Source organism: Meyerozyma guilliermondii, genomic scaffold, assembly GCF_000149425.1.
Source record: "Meyerozyma guilliermondii ATCC 6260 scaffold_4 genomic scaffold, whole genome shotgun sequence".
Taxonomy (NCBI): Eukaryota; Fungi; Ascomycota; class Pichiomycetes; order Serinales; family Debaryomycetaceae; genus Meyerozyma; species Meyerozyma guilliermondii.
Genome location: NW_001809797.1, coordinates 711830 through 727590, shown reverse-complemented (window position 1 = coordinate 727590; position 15761 = coordinate 711830). Strand labels below are relative to the sequence as shown.

Here is a 15761-nt window from a genome sequence, read left to right as displayed (position 1 = left end):
CTCATTTTATTTCACTTTCTCAAATCTTTCGCATCTTCACCATGAGTCCACTAGAGAACCTCAACTCAAATGTGCTAGACAGACTCATCCACAATCTTTCCACAGTGTACACATCGCCCAACCTTCTCATAATAGACCGCCTTGTGGCTCCAATTGTTGATTTTTTGACGACAATTCTGAAATTACGATCGCTGGCCAAATTCGATAATCTTGTTTACTTGGATAGTCCGCTCGATAAAGACACCTTGAACCAGTACAAGGGCCTCATATTGATCCTCGAGAGTTCGAACAAGGCCGCAAATGAAGTTTTTGAGCTTCTGAAGAAATTTCCAACGAAAAAGATCCATGTCATTGTCAAGGATATGACACGACTGTTTGTGTATAACATCAGTAACTTGTTGAAAGGATCCGTGACTTTCGAGTCGCTTGCGTTGAATCCTAATATCGATAAACCGTTCAGAATAAATTCGAATATAAGGGTATGTCGCTGGTCGGTGTCACCTTTGGTTGTGGATGATAAAGTGTTATCGCTTGAAATGCGTTATGGTGGGTTTCAGAGCTATATGTTTGAGCCAATTGAGCAGATATCTCGGCTTTCCGACTCGTTTTTGGCACTTTTGAACGAATTTTCAGGGAAAAATATGCTAAAAGTCAAAAACTATTTCGGTAAAGGAGACCATGCTGCTCTCTTGATATCCATGATTAAAGAGGAAAAAATACGCCAGTACTTGGCCACCACCATGAACCCACTACAGCAAGAATTCTACTTGAATAAGTACCCAGGAAATACCGATGTGGTGGTTTTGGAACGTAATCTCGACTTGACCTCGGTCGCATTGAACCAATTGAACTACCAGGGCCTCATAGATGATCTTTTCACATTAAGATTGAACGAAGTGACGGTGCTGGGCACCAAATACCTCATGAAAGACGACTTGTATCGAGACATCAAGCACCTTAACTTTGCCTCGATTGGACCCAAACTCAATCAATTGGCACGGTTGGTGCAAGAGCAGTACAAACAAAAAGACAACCTTTCAGACATCTCGGAGATCCGAAAATTGGTCAATAATTTGGGAAGTTTGACGTCGAAGCAGGATCTTATCAAGAAACACACCACTATATCGGAAGCGATACTCAGCTACATCAAATACGGCACTGTGGACGAAACACCCACCACTGAAACTGGTCAAAAGTACAACCAGTACGAGCAGTATATCGAGTTTGAAAATGAGGTTTTCGACATGGAATATAAAGCTCTGGTTTCCAAGATCAAGCAGTTCATCACCGAGGCTTTTGACATGTATTTAGTGACATCGCTGGTGATTCTCGTATCGATTGTGAACGATGGCATCAAGGAGAAGGACTACGATCAGATCCACAGCAAGGCTTTTGAAAACTTTGGCATAGAAGTGTCCTTATTGTGGGAGTCCATGGCTTCCAGAGGAATATTCAAAGTCTCCAAAAGTGGACCGAGCGATTTCTTTGGGGCATTTTCAGGATTTGGGATTAGCTCGAGTCAACCCAAGTCACCAGAGCCAATCGATGAGGACAAATATTCTCGAACTTTGGGCATTTCTGGAGGTCAATGGACTCAGCGCAGCAACTACTCACTCATAAACAAGTTTTGGAACCTCCATCCACTCTTAGAGGAAGAAGAAAGTACCAAGAGAACCGGAGATTTGGTAGACGAATACCCACATCCTTCGTTCGCCTTACCAGGAAACACAGTACCCATTCTCGTTCGACTAGTGGAAGCGCTATACTCTCGGAAGTTCCTCAAATATAAACCCGTTAACAATGTGAGTCGGAGATGCAATTGGGACGGATTACAGATGGATACCATGTTTGAAGGTAAAACGGTGGATATCAATGTATGCGATTCACTGGATAGTAAAAGAAGTGAACCCAGTACCAAGGGATATGTGGTTATCATTGTCATTGGAGGTATTACTAGAGGAGAATTAAGCTGTCTCAAGTACTTGGAGCAGCAGCTACGGTCGCAGGGACAAGAAAAAGAGTTTATTATAGTTACAAGTGGAACAGTCAACCAGCGGAAAATGATCGAAGCAATCAAGAGTTTGGACTAGGGAAGAAGAAATTGAACTGAACTGATTCTGAATGTTAATGGTTTGATGGTTTGATGGTTTGATGTGGTTGTTCACTGGTCCGATGAATTCCGAATTTCAAGTTTGCTGATCCTCTACACTTATCATAGGCAACATACATTAGTAGCTACCGTATATAACCTCAATTATGCGGCATCTTCAGCCTCCTTCTGGGCCTTCAATTGGGCATAGAAAGCTTCTCTCTTGGCCACAATAGGCTTGTGCTCAAAGTACCAGTATAACTCTGCTAACACAAAGCCACAGCCAAAGCCAATGGTTATGTCGGTGATGATTTTTCTACGTAAAGCTCCGGTAATAGGTGCAATGGCCATGATGATGTTCAAACAAACTTCGCACCAACCAATGAAAATTGGTGAGAACCGCTGCACTTTTGTGTAACTTTCAATTTGACAATCGCACCATAATTCATCACCCAATTCGAGACTTCCCGTTAACTATGATTGGACTTAGACTTGCTCGTCAACGTGCATTCCAAAGAAACTTCCAAACTTCTGCCAGATCCTTCAACAAGATCTTTGGTGCTCCTCAAGAAGGTGTTTACTCGAATCTTCCATTCAAGGTGAAGAACAGAAAAATTCCATTTGCTTTTATGTGGTGGGGAGTTTTTGGATTCTTTTTTGCATTTCCCTTTCTCAGCACTTACCGTTCGTTGAAGAAGGCGGGATCGTTTGATATGTAGATCAATAAATGACAGAATGCAGGGTGTAGAAAACGGGGAAAAACAAGGAATTAAAATGATGAAGAGAAAGTGAAGAGAAGAAGGAATGAAGATTATAGATTGAATGGAGGAATAGGAGTATGACACGAGTAAAGACAAAGAAGAAAGAAAGAAAGAAAAAAGAACGAGAAAAAGACAGATTAGTATTTCAATCAATATGGAGCTCTTCCTTGGTTACTTCGAATTGATCTAACAGATGGTCCGTCGTGTTATTAGTGTTCCTATATACCTTAATGCTGCCTGATTGTTTTTTTCGTACCATCCTTTTCGTGTTGTCTTATTGTCATCTTGTCATTTACTCCACTTCCTCTGCCTCAATGCTCTCAACGTCGTCAGAAAACCGTACTCTTTTCGGCTCCGAAACTTCTCCTATCGTTTTTCTTTTCAAACCACTCTTGAGTGTAGGCTCTACCGGGTCTGCTCTGTTATTTTGCTCATTTTCGTTTTCATTTTCTTTTTCGTTTTCCACCAGCTTATAAGTAGTCTCAGGAAGTAACGAGTTCATGAAACTGGCCGAACTGAAGGTAAGTCCGAGACTCGAGCTGAGGGTATCTTCTGAGTTTGGTTCGTCTGAAGTTGGTTCTGTTTGGCTTGAAGACTTTTCAGCGGGTATATTCTGTGGCTGCGAAAAGGGCTCCGGTTGATTGGCAACAAACTTGTCAATTCCACTGTCTTTTTCTCCATTTCCTCTCATCTGTACTGCGTCTCTGTTTCGAACTATCACCTTTCCCCAGCCCTCAAGCATACCCTTGAACTGTGAGTCAGCTTCAGGTCCGGCAGTCATCGAGATGAACATAGAAAAGTCCGGAGGCTTTAGTTCCCTCGGACCCGCTTCCTCCGGCGGAGTCTGCTTGATTCGCTGCTGCTGGCGGAACGACTGGTCGTCAAGTTGTTTTCTGACCAGTTGGAGACTTTCATGGTACTTGGTCAGATGAGCGTCAAACTGCGGTTTTGAAGAAGCCATTATCGACTCCGAAATAACATTAATTTCAGCAATGAGTTTGTGTCGTATCCTATGGCACTCCGCAACAAAATCAGCATCCTGGCGTGATCTTTTGCTTAACAATTCAAGGTCTCTGTCCATGGTGATGACGTACTGTAGCAAGTAGTTTGCTTCACGAAGAAGCATATCGGGAGATATCTTGGTGGCACTTTGGTTGTTGCCAATGGAGGTGGCATTGATGATAAACAGCTCGATTTTCTTCAACACGGTGGCAGGAAATAATTCGATTCCCGCAGACGTTTTCGCTCGCGGCCATGTCTTGAATAGATTGATAAGATCCTGACGAGTAGGGGTGTCTGTGACTACAAGATACGTATCTGTGAATAGGGAGTAGAGATGAGAGCTGAAGATGACGTTATACGGGTTTCCAACATTTTTGCAAATGGAATCTAGTAGGTAGAATGCAAATATCTTGTGTTTAGGAAGACATCGACGAACCCTTTCCATCACAAGTTTAGCAATTTCGTCGGCATTGTCTGGGTTCTTCTCGGCGGCTATGGTGAGCTCTTCGATAATCACCCGAGAATTGATGGTTAGGGCCGAGAGATGGTCCTGAAACTGGTCGGCATTAAACATGAAGATGCAACTAATTTTGGGTTGAGATGCGGAAGTTGGTGGAATGTGCAGGAGAAACCATTGCTATATGCCGGTATACTAGTAAGCCCCAAGTATAGGCATTCTAATCTGTTTGAATTAGGTTTACGACTTATGTTGAAGATATTCGCTTCTTAGTGTGTGGAGTACCGAGAAAATCTGGTATGTTTTTGAGACGGAAAATTTGAGTTCATTTGAGTGCCTAGAATAAGAAAAGGCATTCTGCAGGAACACGATAAAACAATTGTAAATATTTTGCAAAAGGTTGAACAGAGCTAAAGAAGAGGAGGGAGTACTGTTGAGAATCAAAAGGACAAAGAAGAGAAATCGAAGCCAAAAATTAAAGAAAACCAGAATTTTTCAGCGGAAGATAATGAATGAAAAAGTCAGAATAATACAAGAGAATAGGTATTTTTAATGAAATAAAGAGATTAAGGATTGACCTTCGATTTCATAAACCCGACCTATTTCCTCACCTTTTCATAACCTCTACTCCTAACTTCATAACCTTCTTGTCCTTCTTGTTTCTCCACACCATTGCACCCGCGCGCCGGTACCGGAGCCGTCTGTCCGATTCCTCTGACTAACATTTTCCACAACTCGCTGAACATTATACTTATGTTGAGATCGATTGGATACACCAAACCGCTTTCTGGGGGCTCCAGAATGACCCAAGCAACCACCATTTCCAATGGTATCCGTTATCTTGCAACAGGTTCAAAAATCAAAGTGAAAAATCCAATTGTCGAGTTGGATGGAGATGAAATGACGAGAATTATTTGGCAAAGAATCAAGGATAAGCTTATTCACCCCTACCTTGATGTGGACTTGAAGTACTATGATCTCGGAATTGAAGCCAGAGACAAAACTGATGATCAGATTACCATAGATGCTGCTCATGCTATCCAAAAGTACGGAGTCGGAGTCAAGTGTGCTACAATTACTCCAGATGAGGCTCGTGTTAAGGAGTTTGGACTCAAGAAAATGTGGCTTTCACCCAATGGAACCATCAGAAACATTTTGGGAGGAACCGTTTTCAGAGAATCAATTGTGATTCCTAGAGTTCCCCGGTTGGTTCCCGGCTGGAAACTGCCCATTGTGATTGGTAGACACGCCCACGGCGACCAGTATAAGGCCACCGACTTGGTTGTTTCTGGACCTGGAAAGTTGGAGTTGAAATTTACTCCCAAGGACGGTGGAGAGTCTGAGACCAGAGTGGTTTACGACTACCAGGGACCAGGAGTTGGGTTGGCAATGTACAATACCGACGAGTCGATTCGAGGGTTTGCACACTCGTCGTTCAAGATGGCTCTTTCCAAGAAGTTGCCTCTTTATATGCTGACGAAAAACACCATTTTGAAAAAATACGACGGTAGATTCAAGGACATTTTTGCCGAGGTGTATCAGGAGTACCAGTCGGAATTCGAGGCCCAGGGCTTGTGGTACGAACACAGACTCATTGACGACATGGTGGCTCAAATGATGAAGTCACAGGGTGGATTTGTCATGGCTTTGAAGAACTACGATGGAGATGTTCAATCTGATATTGTAGCCCAAGGTTTTGGTTCGCTCGGCTTGATGACTTCAGTTTTGATGACACCCGATGGAAAGGCTTTTGAAAGTGAAGCTGCTCATGGAACTGTTACCAGACACTTTAGACAGCACCAGCAAGGAAAGGAAACATCCACCAACTCAATTGCATCTATTTTTGCCTGGACTCGAGGTCTTGCTCAACGTGGACGTCTTGATAACACACCTGAGGTGGTGGAGTTTGCTGAGAGAGTAGAGAAAGCCACCGTTGATACGGTGGACAAGCAGGGAATTATGACCAAAGATTTGGCCATTGCTTGTGGTAACCTTGACCGTTCTGCCTACGTCACCACCACGGAGTTTCTCGATGCGGTTGCTGATTCTGTAGCTAATAGCAAGTAGAACAGAAATAGGAGAGAGGCTTTCGTTACTTGTTTCGTTGAATTAGTATTTTTCGCAGCCATGAAAGTTGCGAAAATATAAAAAGTGAATACAAGTAGAATACAAAAATCAAAACATTTTCCTATTACTATATTCTAATATGACACTCTAATATGAAAGTGATTACAACAGATTATATATCACTTATTCTTCCGATTTCTAGTATACAGCCGCTCCGGCAATTCTTGCTCATATGCCCTACCATGCGACTGACGTCGTATATGCTTCCGCGCCGCACGAGTTTGCGACTTGCTTTCGAGATAAGTGTAGTAAGTACAATGAGTTCAAGACAATAAAGTGTGAGCAAAGAACAATGAACAAGATCGAATGATGTGCCTTTGTTAGCTGGGCAGAAGGTTAAGTAGGTAAAATGAGAACTATTTATGGTGAAAACTATGATGCTCTTAGCGATACTATTGTATTGAGGTTGAGTAATTACTATTATGGGCTTGAATAGAAACCTATGGATTCTCAGCTTTTGATATTTTATTGATTCCGTCAAGAACTGAGGTACACTTTGACATTTATTTCAATGATGTCCAATTGCAAGAGTAGTGTAAGGAGAGCAAGTGAAAGGTTCCCTTATAAGTACGGAACAATTTTTGCTTGATTCTCAACAATTTATTGATTCAAGAATATCGGTTATAGTTACCATTTTGTGGTGACGTGCTTTTGACGAGACAATGCACCGTCAAGTATATGCGGTGGATTTAACCGATTGGTTTTATCGCATGGAAAGGTGAAATTTGCAGCCAAACAAAAACACGAAATATTTAGGGGACTATTGTGAAAGTGACAAGAAAATATACTGAAATGAATGAGCATTCGATAGCGAAGTCGTCAATAAATTGTGCACTAAAGTGCTTTAAAGTGAGCTAATAAAAATGTGGTGCGTTGAAGTTAGGTGCGAGTTAAATTTAGATTGACGCAGAACGAAGCGCAGGCAAGCGAGGTGGTAATTGTTGGGATAATTGTAGAGTGAGCTAAGGGTAAATGTTGAGTTTGGAGTGAGGATTAGCTATAATTGGCTATCATGGCTATGTCTGTTTTGGCTATTAGCTATTATGGCTATAGCATTTTGCATTGTGATAGCTCAATGACAGCTGCACGTCATCGCATTGTTCTCGGAGGAACAATTCCGCCCCTGAGACGAACAGCGTAATGGCGCCGGTGCATAGACTGCGGCGTGGTTGGTAGATCGAGCATGCGCAGCCGCACCTGTCAAAGCGCCGCACGAGCAAGAAAATGTAGCAAGACAAACGTTAAAGGGTGATCGTCGCCAAGGTTGTCATTTGCCTCTATTTGCTCATTTCTCTATCCTCTTTTCTTCTCTTTTCTCTCTTTTCTTCTTTTATTCATTTCGTCATTTCTTCTTTTATTTTCTTTCCCTTCTCTGCCCCCTCCTGCAACCCGTTGTTATCGCGCGCGCACAGGTGCGCAGGTGCGCACGGGTATCCGCTCGGCGGCTTTCCCCACATCGCCGGTGCGGGATTATCGGGTGCTATTGTTCGCAAGTCACGATTGCGCGTGCACATTGGCGTTGTTCTGGGCCCTGAGTTGGCTTCGATCATGCTTAGTTTAGCATTTACGTACGCCATCCCACTGCCACTGCAGCCCCTTCGCATTTGTGTAATTGGGCATGGGGTGCCGACCCGGAGCAATATAAAGACCTCCCAACTGGGTTTATTTATTGAAATTTGCGATTTGCTAATCGTGGTGATCTGCCAGCAGACATTTCACATTCGAAGGTTGATCAGCATGTCAAATCAATACTACTGGTACTCGCCTCCTCCAGGGTCCTACTATCCGTTGCCGCTTCCTTCGCAGCCGGTAAACTATGTGTACAATGTGGCGGCGCCTCGAGGGCTGATCGACGACCGCATGGGAAATCACGGAATGAACTTTGGATATGGAATGCATCATGGACATCAAGCTCAAGGTCTGGGTTATAGTCAAGGACATGGACATGATCTTGGTTATAGTCATGGTCGTGGTCTTGGTCATAGTTCTGGTGCTATTTCAGTTCCTGGTTCAGTTTCTGGTTCTGGGTCGAGTTCCCGGGCAAATATTTCAGTTTCAGCTGCAGCTGCAGCTTCAGCTTCATCCGTTTCTATGGTGCCCAGCTCGCAAAGCTCGCTTGGCACCCACATCAACTTTCCCGTCCACCAGCCCTCGGCGCTTCCACATACCCTTGCGCACCGCCTCTCCTCCGCCATCTACCCCACCATCGAAGTCAAAAAATACTCCACCGCAGCCCTTGATCCCACCCGCCACTTCTTGACGGTGTTTGAGTACACTCTCAATGGCCAGAGCATCATTTGGGACTACGAATCAGGTTATGTTCACTTGACGGGTATCTGGAAAGCTGCGATCCACCACCCGGATAACGACTTGCCAAAGTCCAATTCCAAGGCAGATATCGTCAAGCTATTGGAGAGTACCCCACGCCAGCATCAGGCCAAAATCAAGCGCATTCGTGGGGGATTTCTCAAGATTCAAGGCACTTGGCTTCCATATTCTCTTTGCCGAATCCTCGCCCGTCGCTTTTGCTACCATATCCGCTACCAGCTCATTCCTGTATTCGACGCCAACTTCCCGGCAGAATGCTTTCTCCCCACCGACCCCGGCTATGGCGAACTCAAATTGGACGAATTGGAGCCGCCGCCCATCGCACATTTACCACCCCCCAGAACTCCCCCACACGCCATCTTGGCTCCAAATACCCCCCAAAGCGACCGGCTGGTCCGGTTTCGCCATCAAGACGGTTCCGATCTCTCGTACAACGAGGTGGTGGACATTGTCAATGCTTCTAAATGTCTCCAGTCGTTGAGCCAGTCGGCTCAAACTTCACCCATATCTTACGAAGGACTGCTGAATTCACTCCGAGACTACGTTACCGGCCCCGAAAACGGAATCTCGTCCATCTTGCTCGCGGCAAACCTCAGCAACAAGCCGGACTCGAAGGACACTCTTGGCCTGCCTCCCAAGTTGGAGCCGCGGCGACAAAGCGTCAAGATCAACGACTTGTTGTCATGATATTTATAGTGTAAATACACCGGATTCTAGTCTACATTGTCTAATCACTTCGAGATCTCACTCTCACTCTCACTCTCAATTTTCATTCTCATTCTCATTCTCACTCTCAATTTTCATTTCAATTCTCATTCTCAATTCTCAATTCGCACTCAATCTCACTCCACACTCTATGGACTTTGTCGACTTTGACACCCTAAACCTCTCAGATGACCTTCCCCAGCCCCAACGAGCACTCTCGCTCCCCATAGCAACCAACATCGAGACTTTCGGAAGAAAATTCTACAATCTCAACAGTCTTACTCGAAATCTTCTTAAACGTGACAACAACACCGACACTGAAAAATCAGAAAATCAGCCCCAAGTCGCTGAAAAATACGCAAATCTCTCACTTCTGTTGATAGAAGACACCAAAAATGCCGACAATGACCATCAAGAACCACATAGTGACATAAAAATTAGTGCTTTATCGGCTCGACTCTCTCGAGTGTTGAACAATCCCCTTTCAGATTCCCAAATTCGTCAAATATTTGGGTCTCTTGAGGACACCCTAAGGTCCTGGGACAGCATTTTAGAGCCAGGAGCGTTGGGATCGATGCTGAGACGAAAATTGCGTGGAGAAATTGAACGTACTTTGATTCGAAACCAGACCCAAACTCTCAAAGAATACCAGCCGGTAATCAAAAACCTCCGTAAACTCGAGGAAAACGTAGACGCATTAAGGTCGGCGAGTATGGGCGTGGTGGACAGCGTCAATAATGATTTTGAATCGAGTGAAATTTTCAATTCGAAGATGGAGAATTTGCACAGAAAGAAAACGGCCGTGGTGGTCAAGAAACAATTACTCTCCGCCTTTAGAGCCAAATTCACCCTCAACGAGTACGAGGAATACACACTTGAAAACGGCGACATCAGCGACGAATTTTTCACTGTGTTAGCAAAGGCTGAACAAGTCGACCAAAACTGCTCCATTTTATTGTCGATCGACAACTCGCAATTGGGCGTCAAGACAATGGCTAGAGTCAACCGGCTTGTGACCAGGGCGTCCGAGAAGGTGGTGGCATATGCCAACAGAACTCTTGGAAATTTATACGCTCTCAACAATCGAGATAGAGTTCGAACTTTGCACCAGTGTTTTGTCTACCTCCGCCATAGACCCCATTACCTCAATTCTGTGTTGGCTACATTTGTGGGTTCAAGATCAAAAACCTTGGTAGACGAGTTTCTCGGCCAGGCAAATAGCCGGGTAGCAGGTTCGTCACCTCAATCAGAAGAGTACCAAGATCCCGTCAGAGTTATAGGCGATCTTTTGGCGTATATTCATTCAGTTGTCGTTAGCGAGAGTGAGACGATACTGGGGATTTTTTCGTTTGAAAATGACCTGGTTGACGAGACCAGCAGAAAGGAATTTGGTGAAATTATGAACGATTGTGTAGCCAAAGTGTTACAATCGTTAGCCAAACCGGTCCGGGCAAAACTTGAACAAATTATTAGTCGAGAGGTGAGAATCCTGGTACTTTTTTCCATCCACCACTTGGCGGAATTGTACTATATAATGTTCTCGAAGCAAATTAAACAGGACCATATGGGGCTTGTTGCGACCATTGAGTCGCTTGTGGAGTCTGCCGAGTTGCGAATAGTCACTACCGTTGAAAACAAACTCACAACTATCCGAAACTCCAATCTGGCTCAATTGCAATTGAATATCGATTTGCAGCCACCAGAATGGATTATCGATTTTTACTCTGAAATTTTACCTATGCTCGACCAAACCCACACTGAATCGATATTCAAAGACAACAGTTTGGTCAATATGGTGGTTGACCAGCCAATTCAAATTTACGAGCAACATATGGAAAACAGTCAAGTGAAAAATTTTGAAAAAAGAGACAAATACATCCTCCAGCTCAACTGCTTGGACTTGATACTCTCCAAAATCATGCCAATTTCGGTTCTTACCGATAAGGTGATTCTTGTCAACGAGAAGATCAAAGAAGTCAGCGATAAGCTTGTGGAAACCCAAGTTTCGAGTTTGCTCGAGGAAAGTGGTTTGACTGACTTTTACAACATTGTCAACATGATATGTCCCATTAATGACGATTTCTTCGACGTCTCTATATACGAGCCTATCACGGAGAACAAGCTCTTCACCGAAGACAACATTCGTCAAGTCAACCTGAAAATTCAGGCTTTTCTCCCCACGGCATTGCTTGACATCCAGCAGTCGCTCTTCAAGATCAATTCCCCATTAGTGGTCAATGAGATTATTACTGAGTCTGCAATCAAGTACTCGCGGTTCTATGGTCGGTTCCAGTTGATATGCGACGAGTATTTGAAGGTGCCGTTGCTCGCCTGGTCAGATGGAGAAGTAGCCACTTTGTTGGGTGTTGAAGATGCCTATTTTGACGAGCAATAAATAAATGAGGTTCATGTTGAGTCCTGGCTGGTAGAATCGTGAGATTTTCTCGTTGGTGAATTGTTCACATCGGTGCTTGTTCCTTCTTGTTGCTCTTCTGGTTGTTCCAGTTCCACATCTTGGGGCTTATCCTCAGCATGAATCCACTTTTTCATAAAGTTTACGAGAATCTGGGCCGTCATTACCTGCTCGGCTTGGTACAAAACCAACGGAACAAGCAACTTTCCCAAGTACTGCGAATGCGAGCCGTACTGAGAAGAAACCAAGGAGACACCAAGAGCAGCAGTTTTGGCAGGACCACAGAGCATGACACTGACGGTGTCCCTACGGCTGTAATAGAATGGTGTTAGAAGCTTGTATCCAAAGCGATACGAGCGAGAATGCTGTGGTGTTGGTTCTTCGGAAAAGAGTACTTTGATAAAGTACGGTCTGGACCATAGGAAACACAAAAGTGTGAAAAATAGATAGATGCCAATGTTAAAGAAGACGATGAAAATGATCGATGCGTGCGATACAGACTCGAAGGCTTTTTGAGCGAAAGCCGTGGAAAATGATTGAAACATGATCAAAAGCAACATGAACGAACCCACCTTGCTGAGACGAAACGTCAGCAATGTCCATTTAGTTTGTTTTGGAAATATATTTTGCACCACCTGGCCCCCAAAGAGCGGCACAAACACCGACAATCCCAATTGTTTCATCACCTCGGCGTAAAGCTGCTGGATGGTTTCTGACAGGCCCGAGCCCTGGTGAGTGGGGTTTCCGAACGCCCAGGTTCCACGCAAGTACATTTGCACCAAAGCCGGCGTGATGAAGGCGCCTAGCAAATTGCCTATGAACACCTCACAAAGCGTCAAAATGTCGTTTCCGTGGGCCTGTTTTGTCATCACCACGTTGGACAGAACCGTTGTAGGACAAGCATGGGTCACTATCATTCCCACCAACAACCATTCGTCGATAGCGCCGTCATGGGACAGCCTTATAGCACAGGCAAAGCCATAGATAATTGCCAGGGTGACCAAAAACGACATTGAAAGCACCGTAAAATGAGCTCTCCAATGGCTCATATTGACCATCAAATCTTTTGTTCCCATAGAAAGACCGGAAATCAAGAAGATCACCGCCACCGCTCCGTACTGAATACTATACTGGGCCTTAATAGTGCCGCCCTGTTTGGCAAACTCGGGGTAAGAATGGGCCAAAGCAACGAACACGCCAAGCAAGACAAGAAACCATTGACTTAGGGCAAAATTGAAAAGCCATACCGCTCCTCTGACGGGCCACGACTGCTTGAATGAAGAGACCATACGGTTTTGTGGGTTCAAAAATCAGCAAACAGCAAAAAAAAAAATGTTCTATTAATGGTATATAGATCTTTCTACATGCATTTTCAAACGGTCGCAATTGAATCTGCTCCAGCGGTCCCTGTGCCGGAACGCGGACCGAAATCGCTGCCAAACCCTCGGCCCGGTGGGTGCAAATCCGGGGTGCGCGCGTGCCGACGTACCGGTCATAGTTACGGTCACCCGGGGGTGGCCGTAACACCTCAGTTCGGACCATCCCGTGACACTTTTGGTCGGACCAGAATTATCGGACCAGAAAGCGCGACCTTCTCAGTTCTCTCTTCTTCTGATTCAGCCGCATCGTCTTCTGCCCCACTTGCACCCGTGCACCAGCGCTGCAACCGTTGCCTATTCTGGCCTTTGGTAAACATCGCATATAAACTCAGCTTGCGAACGCATCTTCATGTTGGACCGCCCTTTTGTCAACTGCTTTTGGGGAGACACCAATAATGGGTTTCTGGTGGTTCGAACCCGTATCCACGATGGTTTGAGGACTCTCCAGGAACTTTTAGATTATTATCACGACAGAATTCTGGTTGAAAAAGAATACGTAAAAAGATTAGAACGACTCAATTCCAAAATTCCTTTGGGATCTCATGAAACTGGGAGTCTCAAGAAGGCCATCGATAGCCTTGCGGTGGAAAACCGCCATATGGCCCAGTATAGTGACAAATTTGCTAAAAGTGTGGCACAACAGAGCTACGATAGACTCAACAATTTCACATCAATGTACACGAAAAAGGTGTTGAAGATAGAGAATCACATGTCCAAGCTCGCCACCAAGCGCAATGATGCTTTCAAGCAGGTGGAAGCTTCGAGAACAAAGTATCAAGAGGAATGTGCTCAGATTAAGCTGCTTCGTCTTTTGGTGCAAACCACCTGGGGAAAAGAATTGGAGAAAAACGAAGCCAAATTACGCAAATTGACAGGTCTGAACTCGTCTCAGAAGAACTATGAGTTGGCGTTGGTCAAGTATCGTGAATTAGACGAAATTTATGTCCGAGACTGGAGCCTCGCTCTCCAGGACATTTACCAGCTTGAGATCGAACGGATTCAAACTTGCAAAATCAACTGTTTTGGGTTTTGTAACCACGTCGCCACGCTCTGCGTCGACAATGACCAAGCGGTGGACATTGCTCGGCTGGCGTTTGCTCTGGTAACACCTCCAAGTGATCTTGATGATTTTGCTCGAAATTATGGAACCGGTGACAAAATCTACAGCGCTCCAAAATACGTCGATTATATGAGTGGGTACGATGAGGATGAGCCCACGTTCAAATTGGCGGAGTTTGACACCCCGGACTGTAAAGATGTCATGAGAACGGTGCTGAAGAAGGAACATCGACTGCCCACGAAAACCATCAAAGAGCTTCCCCAGCTGCCACAGCAAAGAGTAGAAACCACCCCACAAAACATTAGACCTTTACGAGTGCTGCCGCAACTGCTGCCAAAACTGCCAATTATTTCAGAAATTCCGATTGTGCAAAACGCTCCAAATTTGCAGCCAAAACTGCCCCAGCACAACCGCAATGGCGGCTCCGTCAACAGTGCCTACGGACTGGGCCATGAGGACTTGTTTTCGCATAAAGAGGACAGGTTTGCTGGGCTGAATGGGTCGTCAAACTACTCCAATTTGACGTCGTACAGCTCGACTTCCGGTAATCTGGAGCGTCACTGGGCTTCGCCCCGGCGGAAAGAAAAGCAGTTGTCACAGTATCAAGACCAAATCAACCGCCAGTCACAAGAATTGCCGGCAGCGCCTCGTCGCAGTGAACCAGAAACCAAAAAAGTGCCGCTCACTAAAGATTTTTCCATTGACTTTATAGCCAAAGCTTTGGAAGATTTGAACGCTGGAGGAGACGGTGATGTTTCCAGGTTCAGACGATCACTTCGTGGCAGCTCATCGAATGACGCCAAGGCTACAACAGCACCTAGCACCCCGTACAACGCACAAGAAATGGAACCAGCAGTTCGCCGAGAAAGCATCGCTTTCCGCACCCCAGGACCCAGACGAACACGAGCGGACCTCGATGGCTCACCAGTAAAACCACGGCCCAAACTGATGATAGACACAACCAACGACCTGCTTGCAACTTGTATAGTGCGCCAGGCCAGTGACGATACCCTCACTGCAACGCCTGGAGCGCTGCCCACGAGACGATCTTTGCTGAGAACTCCTTCCAGAAAGATGAAAAATCTACACTCGATAATAGCCAAAGTTACACCGCATAGTCGACAGCCATATGTGTCCAAGGCAAGAGCCCGTTACAGTTACAAATCTCAGCAGCACGGCGAACTTTCTTTCAAGAAAGGATGGTTGATGTACGTGATCCACAAGCAAGAAGACAACTGGTTTGTGTGCGAACTTACTGGCACGGACACGGCAGATGGGTCCGTGGGCCTTGTTCCGGGGAACTATGTTACGGAGGGAGAGTATTTTTGACAAAAATGAAGAGAGAATCAGTGAAAAAACTAACGAGGGTGCTTCTATTTATTTGTGTCATAGAGCAATCGGTCACTATTCAAGTACTGAAGAATCTTGCTGTGCTTCGAA

General features: G+C 45.0%; 9 protein-coding genes across 9 annotated transcripts; 6 read left to right on the top strand and 3 right to left on the bottom strand. All coding sequences in view use genetic code 12, as the record gives it.

Moving 5' to 3' along the window:
• Window positions 1-41: 41 nt before the first annotated feature.
• On the top strand, window positions 42-2090 carry VPS33 (tethering complex ATP-binding subunit; the record flags this gene model as incomplete). The annotated part of the gene is made up of 1 exon (XM_001484232.1): window positions 42-2090. The coding sequence occupies one exon, from the start codon at window positions 42-44 to the stop codon at window positions 2088-2090; it is 2049 nt and encodes a 682-aa protein (XP_001484282.2).
• Window positions 2091-2254: 164 nt separating this feature from the next.
• Window positions 2255-2440, bottom strand: COX9 (cytochrome c oxidase subunit VIIa; the record flags this gene model as incomplete). Its single annotated transcript, XM_001484231.1, has 1 exon — window positions 2255-2440. One exon carries the CDS (start codon window positions 2438-2440, stop codon window positions 2255-2257), a length of 186 nt encoding a protein of 61 aa, XP_001484281.1.
• A 125-nt stretch (window positions 2441-2565) lies between these two features.
• On the top strand, window positions 2566-2808 carry COX8 (cytochrome c oxidase subunit VIII; the record flags this gene model as incomplete). The annotated part of the gene is made up of 1 exon (XM_001484230.1): window positions 2566-2808. One exon carries the CDS (start codon window positions 2566-2568, stop codon window positions 2806-2808), a length of 243 nt encoding a protein of 80 aa, XP_001484280.1.
• A 334-nt stretch (window positions 2809-3142) lies between these two features.
• PGUG_03660 (uncharacterized protein) lies at window positions 3143-4426 on the bottom strand (the record flags this gene model as incomplete). Its single annotated transcript, XM_001484229.1, has 1 exon — window positions 3143-4426. One exon carries the CDS (start codon window positions 4424-4426, stop codon window positions 3143-3145), a length of 1284 nt encoding a protein of 427 aa, XP_001484279.2.
• Window positions 4427-5062: 636 nt separating this feature from the next.
• On the top strand, window positions 5063-6376 carry IDP1 (isocitrate dehydrogenase (NADP(+)); the record flags this gene model as incomplete). Its single annotated transcript, XM_001484228.1, has 1 exon — window positions 5063-6376. The coding sequence occupies one exon, from the start codon at window positions 5063-5065 to the stop codon at window positions 6374-6376; it is 1314 nt and encodes a 437-aa protein (XP_001484278.2).
• A 1608-nt stretch (window positions 6377-7984) lies between these two features.
• On the top strand, window positions 7985-9451 carry PGUG_03658 (uncharacterized protein; the record flags this gene model as incomplete). The annotated part of the gene is made up of 1 exon (XM_001484227.1): window positions 7985-9451. One exon carries the CDS (start codon window positions 7985-7987, stop codon window positions 9449-9451), a length of 1467 nt encoding a protein of 488 aa, XP_001484277.2.
• A 169-nt stretch (window positions 9452-9620) lies between these two features.
• PGUG_03657 (Golgi transport complex subunit) lies at window positions 9621-11864 on the top strand (the record flags this gene model as incomplete). Its single annotated transcript, XM_001484226.1, has 1 exon — window positions 9621-11864. One exon carries the CDS (start codon window positions 9621-9623, stop codon window positions 11862-11864), a length of 2244 nt encoding a protein of 747 aa, XP_001484276.2.
• Window positions 11865-11875: 11 nt separating this feature from the next.
• Window positions 11876-13171, bottom strand: RCH1 (Rch1p; the record flags this gene model as incomplete). The annotated part of the gene is made up of 1 exon (XM_001484225.1): window positions 11876-13171. The coding sequence occupies one exon, from the start codon at window positions 13169-13171 to the stop codon at window positions 11876-11878; it is 1296 nt and encodes a 431-aa protein (XP_001484275.2).
• Window positions 13172-13610: 439 nt separating this feature from the next.
• On the top strand, window positions 13611-15650 carry HOF1 (formin-binding protein; the record flags this gene model as incomplete). Its single annotated transcript, XM_001484224.1, has 1 exon — window positions 13611-15650. One exon carries the CDS (start codon window positions 13611-13613, stop codon window positions 15648-15650), a length of 2040 nt encoding a protein of 679 aa, XP_001484274.2.
• Between the last annotated feature and the right edge of the window lie 111 nt (window positions 15651-15761).